Source organism: Amblyomma maculatum, chromosome 1 (assembly GCF_055883805.1).
Source record: "Amblyomma maculatum isolate TAMU_Amacu chromosome 1, ASM5588380v1, whole genome shotgun sequence".
NCBI classification, from domain to species: Eukaryota; Metazoa; Arthropoda; class Arachnida; order Ixodida; family Ixodidae; genus Amblyomma; species Amblyomma maculatum.
Window position 1 is genome coordinate 496,816,092 of NC_139344.1, and position 16,698 is coordinate 496,832,789.

Genomic DNA, 16,698 nt, shown 5'->3' on the forward strand with positions numbered 1-16,698 from the left:
TTAACTAATGAAAATCCTAAGGAAAGCTTCTGTAGCTCCTTTGCAAAGAGTGTAAAAAGAGTGGACATGTTTCGCTTTGAAAAACCAAAACAAATAGCAGGCATAAGCCTGTTCTGCTTTCAGACTGCAAGGTCCAGCTCAAGAATATCACACTGAACTGGCCAGATGTCAAACGTTAATTTTTAAAACACTTTAATTCTATCTGTATTCCACAATAGTGAAATATTGTGAGTTGAAAAATCAGCCGACAGCCTGGCATGTTCTATGCCATCCACTACGTCATCACACTTCCTCTGATTCTTTGCGGAAGCAACTTCAAGTTTTGCTGCCCAAGACTTCGTTGAAGCTGCTCTTTCAAAGGAATTACAAGGAAGGAAGAGCAAAAGGCTATGTCAATATCCCATTCACAGTTCTCGCAGTGAATCTCAATCTGAGCTGTACTACCCAAGTACCTGGTACAATCAAGACAATAAAAGTGGTTCTCAGCTTCAGGAATGTGTACACCCAAAGCTTTGAAAAGCAAGTATATTTCAATTTTTTGAGCTTTTCCTGGGTACTAGATGATATTCAGCAGGTCCAGCGGGTCTGTCATCCCCCTGGTCGCTGACTTTAGGGCGCATCACATAGGACATGAGAAGGGCTGCAACTTGTGTCCTCTCATCAGCAACTTGCAAAGTACTTTGTTGAGCTCTGCAGTCAGCATCTTAAAATAAATGAGATATTCCACAAATATTAATTGGAAGAAAATGTTAGTTTACATCAAATTTTCCTACAGTCCACTTATACATAAGTGCCAAATAGCAGAGTCTAACTGATACAATGACAGGTGTATTTTACTGACAAACAGTGCGATATGGTTCCTTGCATGATAAATTCCATTTTTTTACATTTGTTAGGGTCAGCATAAAGGTGAGCATGTACTGAACATGCAAGCCAGAGAAAGGTTATCTGCCCAAAATGCTTAACATTTGCACTTCATTCAAAGCTTTTGGTGTCAAGATGGAATTATCTGGCATTTAAATCTTCAGCATTTCAGAAAAAAAGAAACATGCTCACTTGAGGACCTCAGTCTTCATCAGAACCTGAGCTGTCTGCATCACTTGGCACAAGATAAGGTACTGGCACTTCTTCCTGCTTTGATAAAAAAAAAATGTTGTGAGTCCAGAGGAGAAAATCTTGCCTCACTCAATAAGAACTTAGCCCAGCTTTCCTTTCTGAAATGATTGAAGCTTAAAATATTTATATCATGGTAAGCTTCATGAACAGCACTGCACGCCACTTACAACTATTATATGACAGTAGCATATTAATCAATGTTGCATGGCAGTTTCATTAAACCAAGGAGGGGGAGCAGAAAAGTGGACACAACAGAACCAATTCTTTAAAAAAAGAGAGGATGGCCACTACATGCAATTCATTTTTATAATCAGTTTATGAGGCTCGATAAACGTTTAAAGAGACAATAGCTATCCCTGCTAGTTTCCTATTTAACTAAAATTTGTTCAATTACTTTTTAAATCTTCACATAAAGGCTGGTTCACATGCAAGCAATTGAGTGAACTCAGTGGTGAGCGGCATCGACACAGCAAAAAATTTCCAACAGGTTGGAACTGGAGAGCTCGAGCTGCCGTGACAGCTCAAAATAAGTTTTTTAGTTACTCCGGCAGAAATTGCTGGAGTTCTCACTTGCATGTGAAAGGCTTAAGCGCTCATATGGCAATTATAATTTTAAAAGCAACTGTTATAACTGAAATTGATTGAAACGCCCACCTAAAGCCGTATATGTAAACACTTTGGATGTTAAGGGGAGTCAATGGAAGGAAAAGGAGAAATGCTACATGGTGAACGCTGGAAGGCCAAGTTTGCTACATGGCCGCTTGCCAACTGCAAGCCAAAAAGTGTTCGTAATTTCAGTATCTGGAACGATATTCAGCCAGGAAGAGCACCTTTTTTAGTAGTCTTGGCGGCATTAGAGTTAAAATCAGCAATTCTCCAGAACTAAACATTTAAATAACTAAATGTACATTGGAAAAGTGTAAATCTTAAGCAACTACATTGCCATAGGTCAAGCACTCATCTTTTATGATAACCTGAGTCTCCTAACATTGTGGCATCCTATGGCAGACACGAGTAATTGTGTGCAGCGAGGAGTAATTATGGCGTGCTCTTGTTGCAGCAAAAACGTGAAGATGCACGTGGTAGCACTGACTGACCATGATTTTGCTTCTTCCAGAGCCACACATGGCTCCTCCTAATGGTCAGGCTAGATACGTACATAGATCTGATTCTGCTAAACAATATTTAAGTATATTTTTAGCAATTCTTTGCTTCCACCTTGCGCAGCTGCTAAATTAGAGGAGAAAAGAGTAATTCAGGCCCTACCAATCTTGATGCATAGAAGGTGACAAAGCCCTGACTAAGCCTTGAAGCATATTTTTGTTTATCCACTTCCCTCCAAAATCACAGTGACATACCTCTCCAAGTCACTGAACTGCTTTTTGCATAATTATCGCAGGCATTACTGATCACAGAATCTCACTCTTGGTAGCACGAGTGACACTCAAGCTGAAAGAAAACTAAAAAACCTTCAGCGTGGTGCATATCAAAGCCACATCCCTGTTTATGCAACAATGTGACCAGGGCTTAAAGTGCTGTTTTGTGATATGGGTCAGGTATTAAAAGGTGGGAAAGAAAAAAATAAAAAGTATCTGAAGAGCCACTGACTTTTCAGTAAATCCATACAACTATAGGTGTCATTGGCATTAAAATTATGATTTTAAAGTCATCAATAAAGCTTGACAGAAGCAAATTAACAGACTTTAGTGAGTGACCTTATATTTATTGATGACCAACCTCAGATAGGGTGTCCCCTAAGCATGGTAAACACACTTGATAACACTGTGTATTTTGGAAACTGCAACTTGGTGACATTGGAAACCCTGTCCTTCTATAGGTGCTCTCATTTTTCAGCTTTTGTCAAGCCATTTCCTTGCGTTAGCAGCAACTCAGCCACTAATTCCTGTTTCTTGCCTGAGGCTATCAGTGTTCAGAGCGATAAATGGATTTCAAACCTGCAAACCTGGTCCTTTCTCCATGAATATGAGCATAATACTATGCTTTCATACATAGTCATCTTAATTACTGCATTACGACTTGGGATTTCACATATCCTTCACACGTGACATCACACCACTACAACACGTACAAAACCAAGCTTTACGTATATTTACATTCAGCCCATACCGTGCCAATATTCCCAAGTTATTTCAGCAACTTAACATTCTTTACATCTCTGCCTTACTCACGAATAACTTAGGCACTTTCACATATTGTTTTGTTAGTAACAACAATCTTCTCTAGTTTATATATCGTCAAGATCTTACTGACCCCAATACCATTAGATTTTCATCAAGAAGTAATTTTCTCCTGCCAAGAATGTGCACTAATTACCGTAGTTGGATTCACATCAGTCAAAGCATGGAATAACATACCTCCGGACATCAAATCAAGTCTTTTGCTACATTTGTTTAATGGCGCTCATTTTGTTCTTCAATTCTTCAATCATTCAGTGCCACCAACTAATGAAATACTTCATACACACTTCGTAAAAAGTTACTTTTAAAACTTGTTTTCTTGCACATGTTCACTTGTTTGTATTAATATTTGAATAATGGATACTTGTATTTTCTTGTAGTACTTTAGGCTATGCTGCTGTTCTTCCTTTCATTTTTTTTTATGATATGATACTACTTGTCGTTCTGTCTACGTCTACTTCTTTGTGGGGTATTCTATAATTTCAGAATGAATTTTTCTTCCTTGCCTCTATAATATTTATTTGTTATAGAGGCAAGGGAAAAAATTATTATTGTTATAACATACTATATTTTTACTTTGTACATTTGCTGTAACTACTGCTCCCTTTCATAACTCGTTTTAATTAGCTGAGGAGGTCCCAGTACAGTACATTTCACTATGGGACTCCTTTTGTATTTATTTATTATGTATGTAATGCTATCATATATGAAGTGCAATAAACTTGAAACTTGACAAAAAAAAAATTGAAATCTTGGACCCTGGTTGCAGTTTTAGTTTGGATCTTTAGACCTCAATCTTCTTTTTTTTTCTACTTGCAGCACAATAGGTTACAAAAAAAAAAACAAGCACAAGAGCTACTGTAACGTTTCCACAACAAATTCTGGGACAGGCCAAACTAAAATGTTACAATTTTACCTGCGCTGTTGCCGGCTGCTCCAGGAGAGTGTCATGCACATCTGTGCCTACTGGCAAGCAATATCTTGCTTTGGCCTGGTGTAAGAAAGGCAGGGTTATTGGTTATCACATTTATCACTTTTTAGTGGCAGCTCTAATAGGACACCAAGTTTCTCAACAGAGAAATAAAAGGTATTTTGAAACATCTCAAAATAAAGACCATCAAGGAAAGAATGCAGTGTGAGATGTCATGTGTAAACTATGCTAACTGTGCTTAGTTTGAACTGTGCTGAAAATTAGATACCAGATTATAAATCGAGACACTTCATACTGTGCGAATATGAAGTTCCTTGTAGTGGGGGCAACTGAAACAAATATGTAATTAAACACTGACAACTTAGTGCCATGAGCATTCTCTTTCTCTGCCAAAAGCCTTTTTCCTACCTGGCATCAATCCAGGGGCACCTCTCTATCCTCGTCTTCATCAATGCTCTGTGTAACCTGGTAACAAAGAGCATAGATGTTAGACATTAAATCAGCCGACTTCATGAAACATCGGGCACACCGTTAACATACATTCAAGTAAAGCTTCGAATGCAGAGCTCTATGCAACATGCTGAAGTGCATGTGCCCCCCCCCCTTACACACACACACACACACACACACACACACACACACACACACACACACACACACACAGCGGCCCTTCCTACTATGCTATATATCTAATAATGTAAATAATATATCCTGGTTCATATGTTAACTGCATGGAACTAAAATAGTAGAGTTAGGGCAAGGGTGATGCATTAGTTTAATTTCAGCTCACAGAATCCAAGCACAAGCTATTTAACAATCAGACGTGGAGGTAATGCACAAAAGACTAGTCCTGGACTCACACTGATATGGCCTGTTTTCCTCCTCCAAAGCGGCAGAAAAACATTGATGGAACTATTTGAGAGATGTAGGGTAATTGTGACGGTGGTGGCAGAAAAATATTTTCCTCATTATCTCATTTATTGTGCAGTTCCATTTTTTCAGTGTTGTCTATCACCACAGGACTGTGAGATTCACAGTAAACCATTAAAATCACTTCTCCAGTCACTAAGCAAGTGCAGATCACCTCACAAAAAGGGATCTCCTAGAAATCCTGTTTTTGCATCTCGACAAGGTCTCTCAACAGCTAAACAAAGATTATGCGGGGTTCTGGTTTTCTCTCTAAGTGCCTGTTGCTGGAAGTTCCATTATTTGTGATTGCATATATGATGCAGCTTAAAACAAAGCCCCTTCCCCCCCCTCCCTCCCCCTCCTCCTACTCTCATAGGTTGCAGCCCACTGGGAGCAGAGAGCTTATTTAAGATGACACTTAGTCTATGAAGGTGCTGTACGGAATACCGTGCCAATTACTGTAAAAGGTCAGTAAACATGGCGTCAGTGTAATGTCCAGCGCCCAGGCAGTGAGAGATTCAAAGTAGCAACTTCCGGGATGTTTGGCGTACTTATAACACCCCCCCCCCCCCCCTCCGCCACTTTTTTTTTTTTTTTTTTTTTTTTTTTTTACGAGAGATCTCGACTGCGCACACACTTATGCAAATGAGACGCTCCTCAAAGATCGCGCTTTCCGACCCCAGAACAATTATTAGACTCGGCTCTATGTTTTCAAATGAAATGAATTAACACCATGAAAGCAAGCCCAGATTTGAGTAAAGTCTGTCCGCGCGTCTTTAGCCAACCGAGTTCGAACGTATATATTTACCTCTCCGGCCGCCTTGTACTACTGCAGAGTGGTCGGTAGAACTGTCGTCGTCGTAGATCTCGCCAAACTGGGGGCGTCGAAGTCAGAAGCTCCACCGCTCGAAGAGGCATGAGAGGTCTCGGCAGCCATGTGCATTCTGAACCGCCGATTTTCTGTCTTTCTGTGCATGAGCACATATCTTGCTCAAGGTGGCGTTTGCACCCTAAAGGCATAGCGCGCGTCGTTCCACAGGTTCCACAGTCCCCCTTTTGTCACAGAACGCACATCGACGAATCAGTCCAATAAAACGTATCCAGAAATCGTCCTGCCTTACAGCTAGGCCTAGGCCTTCCCTTGGCAAAGCGGTGTGTGTTTGTCGATTAACTCTATGGATCTATGGTTTGGTGTGGTTGGTGTGGTGATTAAATAGATAACTGCCACATATCTGGTGAATAGTGTAGATCATGAACGTAAATGTACATACCACTGAAATTAAGTGGTACTATGCGCCACCTGCCTTTTGTATTTTGTGAAAACTACCTTGCAACAGTAGCCTTTAAGCCACAGAATCCTTGGCCTACATCGTTTTAATTCACTCGTTTTCATTCTCGGGATAAAAATTTAAACGCTGAAGAGCGTGAAGGACTGTCCGTTGAACATGCATGCATGGGTACATGAGCGCAGCCGCGGTATCCAAGTTGAAACGGACGTTCAGGGCACAAGATTAATTCCCGGGTCGCTCGAAATTGAATTTGGCTTTCCTGCAGTAACGCACTTGCACAATTGAACCGCTGAACGATTATGGTCTAATTGCCATAGTTTTTTTCTTCAGGGATCATATATAGTTATTTGATACTGCCCATGGTAAATTGCATGGTCTAATTTGTTTATAGAACTTAATTCCCAGTTGACATATCTGGCTGGCTTATAGAAATTTCTTGCAAAAAGGGTCCTGGGTTCGCGCTGCAAGCTTTCATGCTCTACGTGCTTCCAGCATTAACACAAGCTCGACCCCATGACTAGAGCACTGCACCTGATTTTCCGGTTCGGGCCCGGCCCATGCCCACCGTTTAAAGGTCCAAGCCCAGCCCGGGCCCATAACTCCAAGCCCGGGACTGGGCCTGGCCCATGCACACATGAACCAGGCGCGTACCTGGCCCGCGTTTCCACTATAGGCCCGCCCCAGGCCCGACAAAGTCTGCATGCGCAGACGCCTTAAAAATGTACTGCTTACCGCCAGTACATAAAAATAAGCCAAGATGAGACAAAAAAAAAAAAAAAGAAACTTACAGTAATAATATTCTCAACAGAGAATTAATTGCAGTAGTATCTGTAGAAGCAAAGGTTTCGTCAAGAGAGTTTTGGGAAGACATTTTACTCCTCTGTCTACAATATGCTTTCTTTTATTCGGCGTCAAATAAATCACTGAACCAAATTCAGCGGCAGGTTTCCTTCATTTCCGAAAGAAGCTGTATACACAGAAAGCCCCGGCCCGCGGCCCGTTTCCATGCAGTGTTCTACCGACCCCCTGCCCCAATCCCGATCACGTATATAACACAAGCAAATATACGGGACGTCGTGTCAGACACGTATGGCGAGCTTAGTACGGATCACACATATGCTCTTTCACATATGTACTATAATCAGCTGAATACGGCAGCGACGATGTCTTGCGATGTGTTTGCTAACACGTTGAAATGGCCACAGAGCGTAGCGTGGCGGAACGTCCGTGGCCACGATGGCCACGATGCCGATCTTCTCTGTCTCTTACTCAAGTGATTAAGAGGGACTCACGTATACCACTTTCAGGACTAGATCATACCTCCTAAACCTCCTACGTCCCTTTTGTTTTCCTGAATACATTCGAGGGGTGCACATACATCATGACTGATGTTTTGTGGTCGTGTGCGCCTCTCAGCTAGCAGTTCTAGTGAAATGATGCCGAGACAGCGAGAAAGCCGAATTCCCAAGCAAAAAAAAGTGTGTGGCAAAAGATAGGGCCGACCTTTCTCGCCGACCAAAAAGTGGCCGGCCGACCTTCGGCACCCGAATGAGGGCCGGCGTCGGGGATTGACACTGACCTAACGTTGGCCGATTTTAGGCAATCGACTACGGCCCAACCTTTTGGCCCGACGTGACCGACCACCTGCCGCACGTGGGCCTGCCGTCTGCCAGCGTTACTGAATGGTCGGCCGCTCGTCTGCCCTAGCATTTTGCTGACGAAAGACCATACGTCGGCCGGTTGCTTCCCGACGCCGGTTAGTGGCCGGCATCGCCCCTCGTGCAGGTATCATGCCATGCATTTAATATATCGTGGGCCATGCATATATAACGGGGTAGCACATACAAATGCATCAAGAAAAGCAGTAGCTTTTCTGATGCCATGAAGAAACAAAAGCTGCAGTATTTGGTGAAAAATTTATTTGTCAACAGCGTTCAGAAAAAGCTCGCGATTTGCTTTTTAATAAGCGTGGATATATGACTGCGCGTGTGCCACATATGGAAGATGGGCTTGAGGCTTGGTCTCCTTCTTTTGGCAGCCTGTCGATCACTTGATGTCTGCGACTGGTCGGATCTGCGGCAGGTTCCATCTTGGTCAGCTGTACGAAGACAAGTGTTTTAATGAAATATTTCCTTTTCGCCTAGACTTTTACATTGCAGGCAAATATAGGGTGAAAGGTAGAAAAAATAATGTCTGCTCACTGCCACCAACTGCACTATCACATCAATATATTTTATGCGCTTGACTTCATGCGACCCTACTGAAAACGCATTAGCGCAAAGCCGCAATAGGTAATCAGGATCCGTGAATCCGCGAGAAAGGCGCGATCACTTCGTTTTGCTGGAGTCATGATGTTGCAATTTGAAACCGTAGCGCAGTCAAACCTTATCCTCCCGAAGCGCGTTCTTGAATGCTAATGCTGCAATTTAATAATTCTAGCAAAACCAAGTGTCCGCGCTTGTCATAGAGCGCGTATGAGGGATTCCAACGCGGCTGAACAAACAGTTTCCGCGATATTTACATGAAACCTACAATAAGTTTATTCCGTAGAATACAGCTTAATTTTCTCAAACTAGATGGAACTTTTACAGCAAAAGCGACCGGATATTTAACGATAAGTCATCTGATTTATTTTCGTTATTTAACAACCGAGCATTATTTTAAAAATTCGGCTATTTAGACAGCCCAACTCTTAGAAGCTTATAGAACCCGTTGTAAATTTTTAAAGCTTGAAACAGGTTAGCTGAACACCTCATGAGCATGTAAGCACCAGGAAATAATCCGCACGATGAAAATACAACTGATTGCCCAGAAAGCAAGCGCACAGAGCAAAATCAATGTGAAACGGCTCAGATCTGTGTGCATCACATATATAATTCCAAAATCCACAAAATGAACGCACTGGCTCACTTACCTTGCCAGCATACCGCATCACTCAATCATCAATTTTCACGTATAGACATCATTACAGCAGCAAAAAAAAATAATAATAATAATAATAATAAACACGGCATAAACATTGTACTCAGTCCTGGCACGAGCTTGCTTGGCAGCAGCGATGATGCTTGTACAGCTTCTGATCGCTCCTATGGCGAGGGGTGCTGCAATATTTATATCAGTGATAGCATTTGACATTTAACTGGGTTGCATGCGTCCCATCGATGTGAGTCGGATAATCGAATTTTTCAAACAAAATCAGCGCTAATACCTGTCCGGCAAGTGCACCGCCATAAAGAAGTGAAAGGCCAGCGTTTTAGTGTAGAGGAGACCAAGGACTTCGGGCTTCGGCGAAACGAGCTTCCACTGTCGCAGCCAGTTTCCAGATCAGCTGATATCGCCTCCCTGCACGATCAGCGCAAGGCGCGCATACCAATTACAAAATATGCATTTACAGTAACAAGATGCGCATAAGTCTCAAAACAATACATAATTAGTTGCAGTTCATTATCGTATAGAAGAAAATCAGCGCTAATTTGACTTACCTGATGGGTATACATGTCAGTGCATGCACTTCGATATGAAGTGAAAGACGGGCGTTTTGGGGCAGAGGAGATCGGACCTCGGACTGCAGCGAAAAGAGCTAATTCCACCGCCACAGCATCGTTTCCAAGTCGGCTCAGCACGTCTTCCTGCGCAATCAGAGCGAAATGCGCACACATCGATTATAAAAAAAAAAAAAAATGCACGTAGTAACAAGATGCGCATATATATACGCGCTCCAGAAACAGTTGCAGTATATTGTCGTATCGAACAAAATATGTGCTAATTGGACTTACCTGATCGGTATAGTGAGTGTCCCTCCATGTTAAAAGGCGAGCATTTTGGGGCAGGAGATACCGAAGGACCCAGACTGCAAAATGAGCCAATTCTGCCACCGCAGCCAGCCGCAGCCTTGTTTCCAAACGGCTCAGCAAGTCTTCCTGCGCGATCAGCGCCCACACCAATTATATATATATATATATATGAAGAAAGATGCAAGGGGTATATAACAAGACGAACATATGCTCCAAAACAATACATTATTATGTTCAGTATAATATCGAATCTAGCAAAAAGCTCCTCTGATCAAGACCGAAAGATCATGTACTTACGCATGTTTTGGTGAACTTCGGCACGAAGAATCTGTACAAGCGGCTGCAATCATCAGCTGCATATATGGGCTGTTCTTTTCAAACGCTGACTGCACCAGGAGGTTGAGACAGATTGAATTTGCGCGAAATAAAAGCGGACGATAAGATTAGGCAGTACGCATCGCGCCCACACGGAGGCTGGCCGTCGACTGAGTGACGCCGCGGCCGCGCATCTTAGCTCGCGCGGGATGTGTTTTCCCGCCATTTGGACATGTGACCTCAAGAAGGGAGGAGGGGGGGAGAGAAGCTGCAAAAAGCAGCGAGAATCTCCCTGTGTGCTGTGCATGAAATTCTTTTTTTTTTTTTTTTCGCGCTATCTCTCTCTGCTTCGGCATTCCTGTCGCCCCCCGCGGTAGGGTGCCTCGATGCCTTTCGCCTCCCCGTGGTTCTTTCCGCTTTGCCGCAAGGAAAAGAGATGGGCTGATGGGGGGCAGCGGGTCCCGCGCAGCGAGAAGCAGTTTTCTTTCTTTTTCACGTACTCCCCCTCCCCCCCCCCCCCCCCTCCCTCGTCGTTCAAGAAGCGTCGAGGTAGTTTCTTTTCTTTTCTTTTCTTTTTTCTACGGCTTCTGTAGAACCCCCGTCTTGATACCAGCGGCTGTAGTTCTTTGCATGAAAAAAATATGGCTTGGAGTGAATGTATGTAATGTTCTTTTAACCGAATATCTTCCACATAAACCAAGTGTGGGGCAGTAGAACACCTGCAGCTTCATTTAGCCAAAATAGCAAGACCTGGCTACGTATATAGTGTTCAGTAACTTTATCGGAACCGTCTTGGAAACTTTTCCAAGACGGTTAAGTTGCAGAACACTGTATATTATGAGTGCTTTTGCAGAGATTACATAGTCCATGCGGATTTATACTTCCCAAAGCAGTACGTGGGTTATTTAGAGTCCCTCGGGCTGTCATATTAATCGCAAACCACATTTCCGTTTTCGCGTTTGGTTTCCATCATAATGCGGCTTCTGCAGCTCGACTAAAGCCCGTGACTTCGAGCTCAAGCTGGTAAATAACGATTGAATCACATAGTAACTGCTGCAAGTTTCTGACAAAAATATATTTTGTCCATTTGTTCTAGGGATGCATGAAAATCAGTAGAAGGTCGCAGGGCGAAGTGCACCGGATCCGGATGAAAGCTCATAAAAGCTCACCGCCTCTTTTCTTGACCCCGTACGAAATGTAAACTCACGGAGGCTGCGAAACGAATTTAAGGGCGTTTAGGATTGATAGGTTTCGAGGGCACTGGCAAAAGTAATTGACGGTTAACATATAAACCTTAAAGGCACGTGACCTCTTCGGTTTACCGTGGGTTTGCTTAGAGTTATGTTATAGGTTAATTTTATGATGAGGTTGTTTAAATTCAGAGGTTACCATTTAACCATAAAAAAAAATGGACAATTACATTCGTAGGTTCATAGCAGTTACCGCGCAAATCTTAGGCACTTAATACTAAGTATGCTTCAAACAGACAATCAGCGCCTACCAGTTCACAAATTCAAGCATAAGTTCATGACAACTCGCGATCAACCACAGACTGTACCATACCCGCCGCGGCTCAATTAGCGCGCGGTTAAAGCGTTATTTCAAAATATGTATAAATAACAGTTAATTTCACCTCCTGTTGCGCAATGTATATTTCTATCAGCAGGCTCAAATGATATAGTGTCAATATATATCATGCACGCGGTATAACTCAATGTTGCATAAAAATAGCTGTTTCAATGATACGAATTTTCCACTTTTCTCCTGCTAAGCCGACTGCCTCATGGAATGTAGAGGGGAAACCTGCGGTATTGCAGGAGACTTTACTTTGATATGGACAATGTTATTTAATGATATATTATAGCAGCAGTGAATACGCGGCTGGGGAAAAGGGGATTCGAGGAACTTTATATATATTCTGGCATTTCATACCATATTTCTGCGTGTGAGGCTGACGTTGAAGAATTTAACAATGTAGACCGCCACTGGTGCAGGAACCGATCGATCCTCGTCATGTTGCGCGGGATTCTCAAAACGCAATCCCTTTGAATTTTCTCAAAAGAACCAAATGTTACTTTTTGCACAATGCTTGTGTTCGCAGGAAGTTACGTTCGACAGGTGAATCGTCCGGGCGATCGGCTCTTTGCGTGCCTTTCATTTTTATTTGAAAACTATCAGGACCACATTTGTGTTCTGGATAAACACAGTCGGCCTCGGCATATTGATATATAAGGAATAAAGCTTTCCTAATCCCCGTGTTTTAACTGAGGCGGGCAAATATTTGTCCCAAGCTGTTCCATTTATCCTCATGTCGGCAATATACCCGAGTTTCGTCTATCGAGAGTGCAGCATATATATGCGAAGCGTTACAGCTCATTTGGTCCAAAAGCCACCTCGCTAACCCGGTTTTCGCTTGAGTATCGTCGAGTTTTGTCTGAAATATTCGGAATGTGGTAGTAAATATGCAGATGCGGTCCAGGTTCCCACCGGGATCTGTGACAGATGCTGCGCCTTTACTTTCCTATAACCAATTTGCAATTAACTGCGGTTGTCCACCGAAATAGAGAGATAGAGAGAAGAATGAGAAGGCGTTGTATCCCGTCAAACGTTAAGGGGAAGCTTGAGCGTCCCCCTAATTTTTATTTCCTTCTTTCAATTATTATTAACTATTCCATCGTACCACTGTGTAAGGTCGTGGAACAATTTACTCTGTGCGACTGCAGACGTGCGTAAGTGCGTGCGTGCGTACGTGCATGAGTCACAATAGTCACACTAGGGATAGATATTAACTCAATAATCTCGGACATCTTGTTCATCCTAAAGTTATAGCTAATTAACGTATGCGCGAAACTTCTGATAAAGCCTAGTGCACACAGGTGCCAACTTTCCCACATCTGTGTTCCTTGATTGTTTATTGATCCAGCCTCCCAATGATACGACCCTGCATGGCTTAGCACGTGTTTTCTTGTGTATTCCTCTTGCAAAGTCAACCTACTTTGATTATATTTTCACTATAGCTAGGTGGTGGCGCCTATTTGGGTTCCGCCTTGTCTTCATTATGCCCTTTGTTGTGCGCTATTGGGTATCCGAGTTAGTGGATCACATAGGTTACGTTGGGCGGCCTTAACTTTTATACTGGCTTGGAAGTAGAAGGCAGATGTTTGTAGTGCATGGTCAGGGGAAGCAGGCGCACGTGTTCGCATAGTTAGAGGAGATGTTCGTAGACGGAGCATGGATAGCCATAGCAGTATCTAATCTCTGCGAAGCGCTCTGCTATTCTGCGCCCCTACACATATGTGCCAAAGGTATGCGAAGTGGGAGACGCCTGTTGCACCCAATCTCCCGCATGCTGTAAGAGACTTTCGGTGGCGCACTGAGTGTGGCGTATTCGATCCCCACCAAATTAAACAGGCTTTACAGCTGGCATATTGATCTGCACTGTATCAACTTTGGTCAGGTCGAGTCTCACACACGTGTCCTTAAGGACTGTGTCGCAGCTTGGACATTCCGCTGCCTAGCGCCGTGAGCTTTTTCGTCGCACAGTGGAAGGCCGCGCGAAGCGTTCGAACAACGTGTAGTGAAGTCCGTGGGATTGATCATTTGGCAGAATAGGAACGCGGTCGATCGTATTCTTTCGGTGACCCCGTTGTCTACTGTTCCTCATGCTAGTGCGTCTCACCTAGATATAGCCATCTGTTAGCTCTTGGAGAGCAAAGCTTTATCCGGAGGTTGTTGACGCGGCACATCAAACTCAGGAAGGTCACTTGTACATCGAAGTGATTTGAACTCGGTTCTTGTCTTGAAAGACGCAAGCCTGCGGCTCACGCGTATATGTGTGAGCACAAAGGATCGAGCAATCGACTGTCTGGAAATTTGTTAGGTGGTCAGAGCTCCCGAGGGAGTCCTGTTGCAGCTGCGCATTATTGATATACAACGTGTGACCAGAAACTCACTGCATTATATATTTCTTGCCGCTACCTTATATGTTCGGTACTGTTTGCTGTTTTACTGAAACATTATTTATTGTCCCAGTGTGCTTTGCTATTTCCATGTTTATCAATAAAATTTCTTTGGTTCCCTGCTAAGTAAATGGTTGAAGTTCACGCCTATGACGTCATGATCGTTTCTACTCTCTTATCCCGGTACTTTTCAAGCAGAAGTCTTAAGTTTCTGGACCTATGCAGCATTCCTTCCACATGCAGGGCTATTCTACAAGCGATCTCTCGGCTTAGTACGTACGACAGATAATTCGCTTTAATCCCTTCCGATACATGTTCACGCCTTAAAACTAAAAGTTCTCCATATTATTAGTCTGAAGCCACAACAAAAACCCGAAATTGCGGCAGCTGCTTCAGGAAAGAATTCTTTTCAATTAGCTTCTTTTATTGCGCGTACCTCGTGTAGCTCTCAATAAATATTATTAATTTTCAATCACTCTGTATAACATAGGGGTCTCAAACTCATATTGATATGCAGGATGCGTTGAGAAAATATGTCTCTCGCGGACCAGGAGTGGACAGTAACAAGCAAGAAAATATAGAAGCCATAATTCAAAACAATCTGTAAAACAAAAGCGAAATACTAATAAAATAAATAAAAATCAACTGTATCGTTCCTATGAAACCACACTCCCATTATTGAGCAAAAAGAAAAAAGGAAAAAACAAACAAACAGAAAAACAGAAAAAGCGGAGCATCTTCGATTTTTTTTTTGTCCAAACGCGCCGGAGGAGCGCGTTACTTCAGGATGGCTTGGCGGAGTTACTGAAAGGATACAGCGGTTGAAAACTATTACAGTCACTTGTCCTGACAATATATAAATGCGAATGAAAAAGAGGTCTGGTTGTCCAGCGCCTAGTTATTGAAGGTAACAAAGTTGACTGTCTTGTAATTTTAACTAATAACGCGCAACTTTGGAAAACGCGCTTGCATTTCCAACATTTCGTTCGCACGTACAGCGTCCTCGCGCGCTCGAGATCGTCTCTTGGTCGCGCTCTACACTTCTGCAACGAACTTGAAAGCACGCACGCACCCACGAGCACAAGCTGCCGAGTCTTCCAAGAACTGTTGACAAGAAGCGGGGGAGGAGAGGGGGTTAGTTTCCGGTGTAGAATCGGACCGCTCGCTGCGAAAATGCGCCCCTCCGACTTCCGAAAAAAAAAAAAAAAATGAAAAGAGCCGCCCGTCCCACTCCGGCAGGTCGTAAAAGAGGATGAATGGGCCACACGCAAAGAAACAAAACCAAATGACAAGGACGCTGGCCTGTTTTCTCGCGGCTCTTAGCTTTACCAGACTGTTTTGAGAAAAACAGTATGCGATTAATAACCTGGACAATAATCATTTTCCTTCGTTTTTTTTTTCTTCATGTATTTGATCGTAAGACAACTTTGTTCGAAAAGAGCTCCTTCAAAAATAGTATACAAATACCACAAAACTGCATGCTCTCTTCAAAGTCGGCGTGTATACATTTCTTCTCTCGCCCAGTCAGGAACGCTCGCCACCAACTTTCGAGCTGCGGGGGTGACACAGTTGCCCCGCCCTTCCCACCATTTCCCCCCTCTTTTCCGCCCTTCCTTCGAAACGTCCGAGCGTGAGGTCGGTTTTGTTTCGTCCGAGTCTCCCTCCGTGTACGCATTTCTCTTCTCCTGCTGCGAAGTAGTGTTTTTAGAATTTGTCTCTGCTTGCCTGCTGGAGCGTTCGCCGCGGCCAAGGCTTGCCAGTGCCCTACGCATAATTTCTGCCCCCCGTGTGCTTTTTCTCTTCTGTCCGCTTCTTTTATTTTACACAATAGCCTTCTCCTCCCTTACAATGCGAAGTTGCGTCTACTCAAGTGCCCAGCTGCCATATAGCGAATTTCAGTGAGTGATACGGGCTAAATGGGGTGTACGGGAGCTTGTGCGCCAAAAAATATAACTGATGTTACATCACCTACAGCTGCGCTTCGTAATAAGCAAACAGTATAATGTATAATGACATGATCTACACATGAAATCGGGGTCACCTTGTGGCGTGCTGTTTATCAGAACTCGGTAAATAATTTTACTAACAGCTATAAGGTTCACTAAAAATGTGAGCGACAAGTTAAACAAACAATGGCATTAATTAATGTAACAAAACATTTACAATAAATAGCATGTATCATTTTGT

At 43.1% G+C, this 16,698-nt stretch overlaps 1 protein-coding gene and 1 long non-coding RNA gene across 5 annotated transcripts; both read right to left on the reverse strand.

Annotated features, from left to right (window-relative positions):
• Nucleotides 1-507: 507 nt before the first annotated feature.
• Nucleotides 508-6,544, reverse strand: LOC146210284 (uncharacterized). 3 transcript variants are annotated; one of them, XM_084608904.1, is made up of 4 exons: nucleotides 5,963-6,541; nucleotides 4,654-4,710; nucleotides 1,057-1,131; nucleotides 508-703 (listed from the first exon to the last, which is right to left on the reverse strand). In XM_084608904.1, exons 1-4 carry the CDS (start codon nucleotides 6,172-6,174, stop codon nucleotides 697-699), a joined length of 351 nt encoding a protein of 116 aa, XP_084465030.1. In that variant the 5' UTR covers nucleotides 6,175-6,541; the 3' UTR covers nucleotides 508-696. The 3 variants fall into 3 exon arrangements, 2 of the variants coding, with proteins under 2 accessions (XP_084465030.1, XP_084465024.1); XM_084608898.1 differs by having other exon boundaries at nucleotides 1,057-1,134; nucleotides 5,963-6,539; XR_014708660.1 differs by lacking the exon at nucleotides 1,057-1,131 and having other exon boundaries at nucleotides 5,963-6,544.
• Nucleotides 6,545-8,347: 1,803 nt separating this feature from the next.
• Nucleotides 8,348-10,831, reverse strand: LOC146210285 (uncharacterized). Of its 2 annotated transcripts, none has more exons than XR_014708664.1 (5): nucleotides 10,535-10,831; nucleotides 10,220-10,359; nucleotides 9,926-10,072; nucleotides 9,652-9,785; nucleotides 8,348-8,541 (listed from the first exon to the last, which is right to left on the reverse strand). It is a non-coding gene; the product is annotated as an uncharacterized LOC146210285 (long non-coding RNA). The 2 variants fall into 2 exon arrangements; XR_014708663.1 differs by having other exon boundaries at nucleotides 10,220-10,363; nucleotides 10,535-10,830.
• Nucleotides 10,832-16,698: the final 5,867 nt, after the last annotated feature.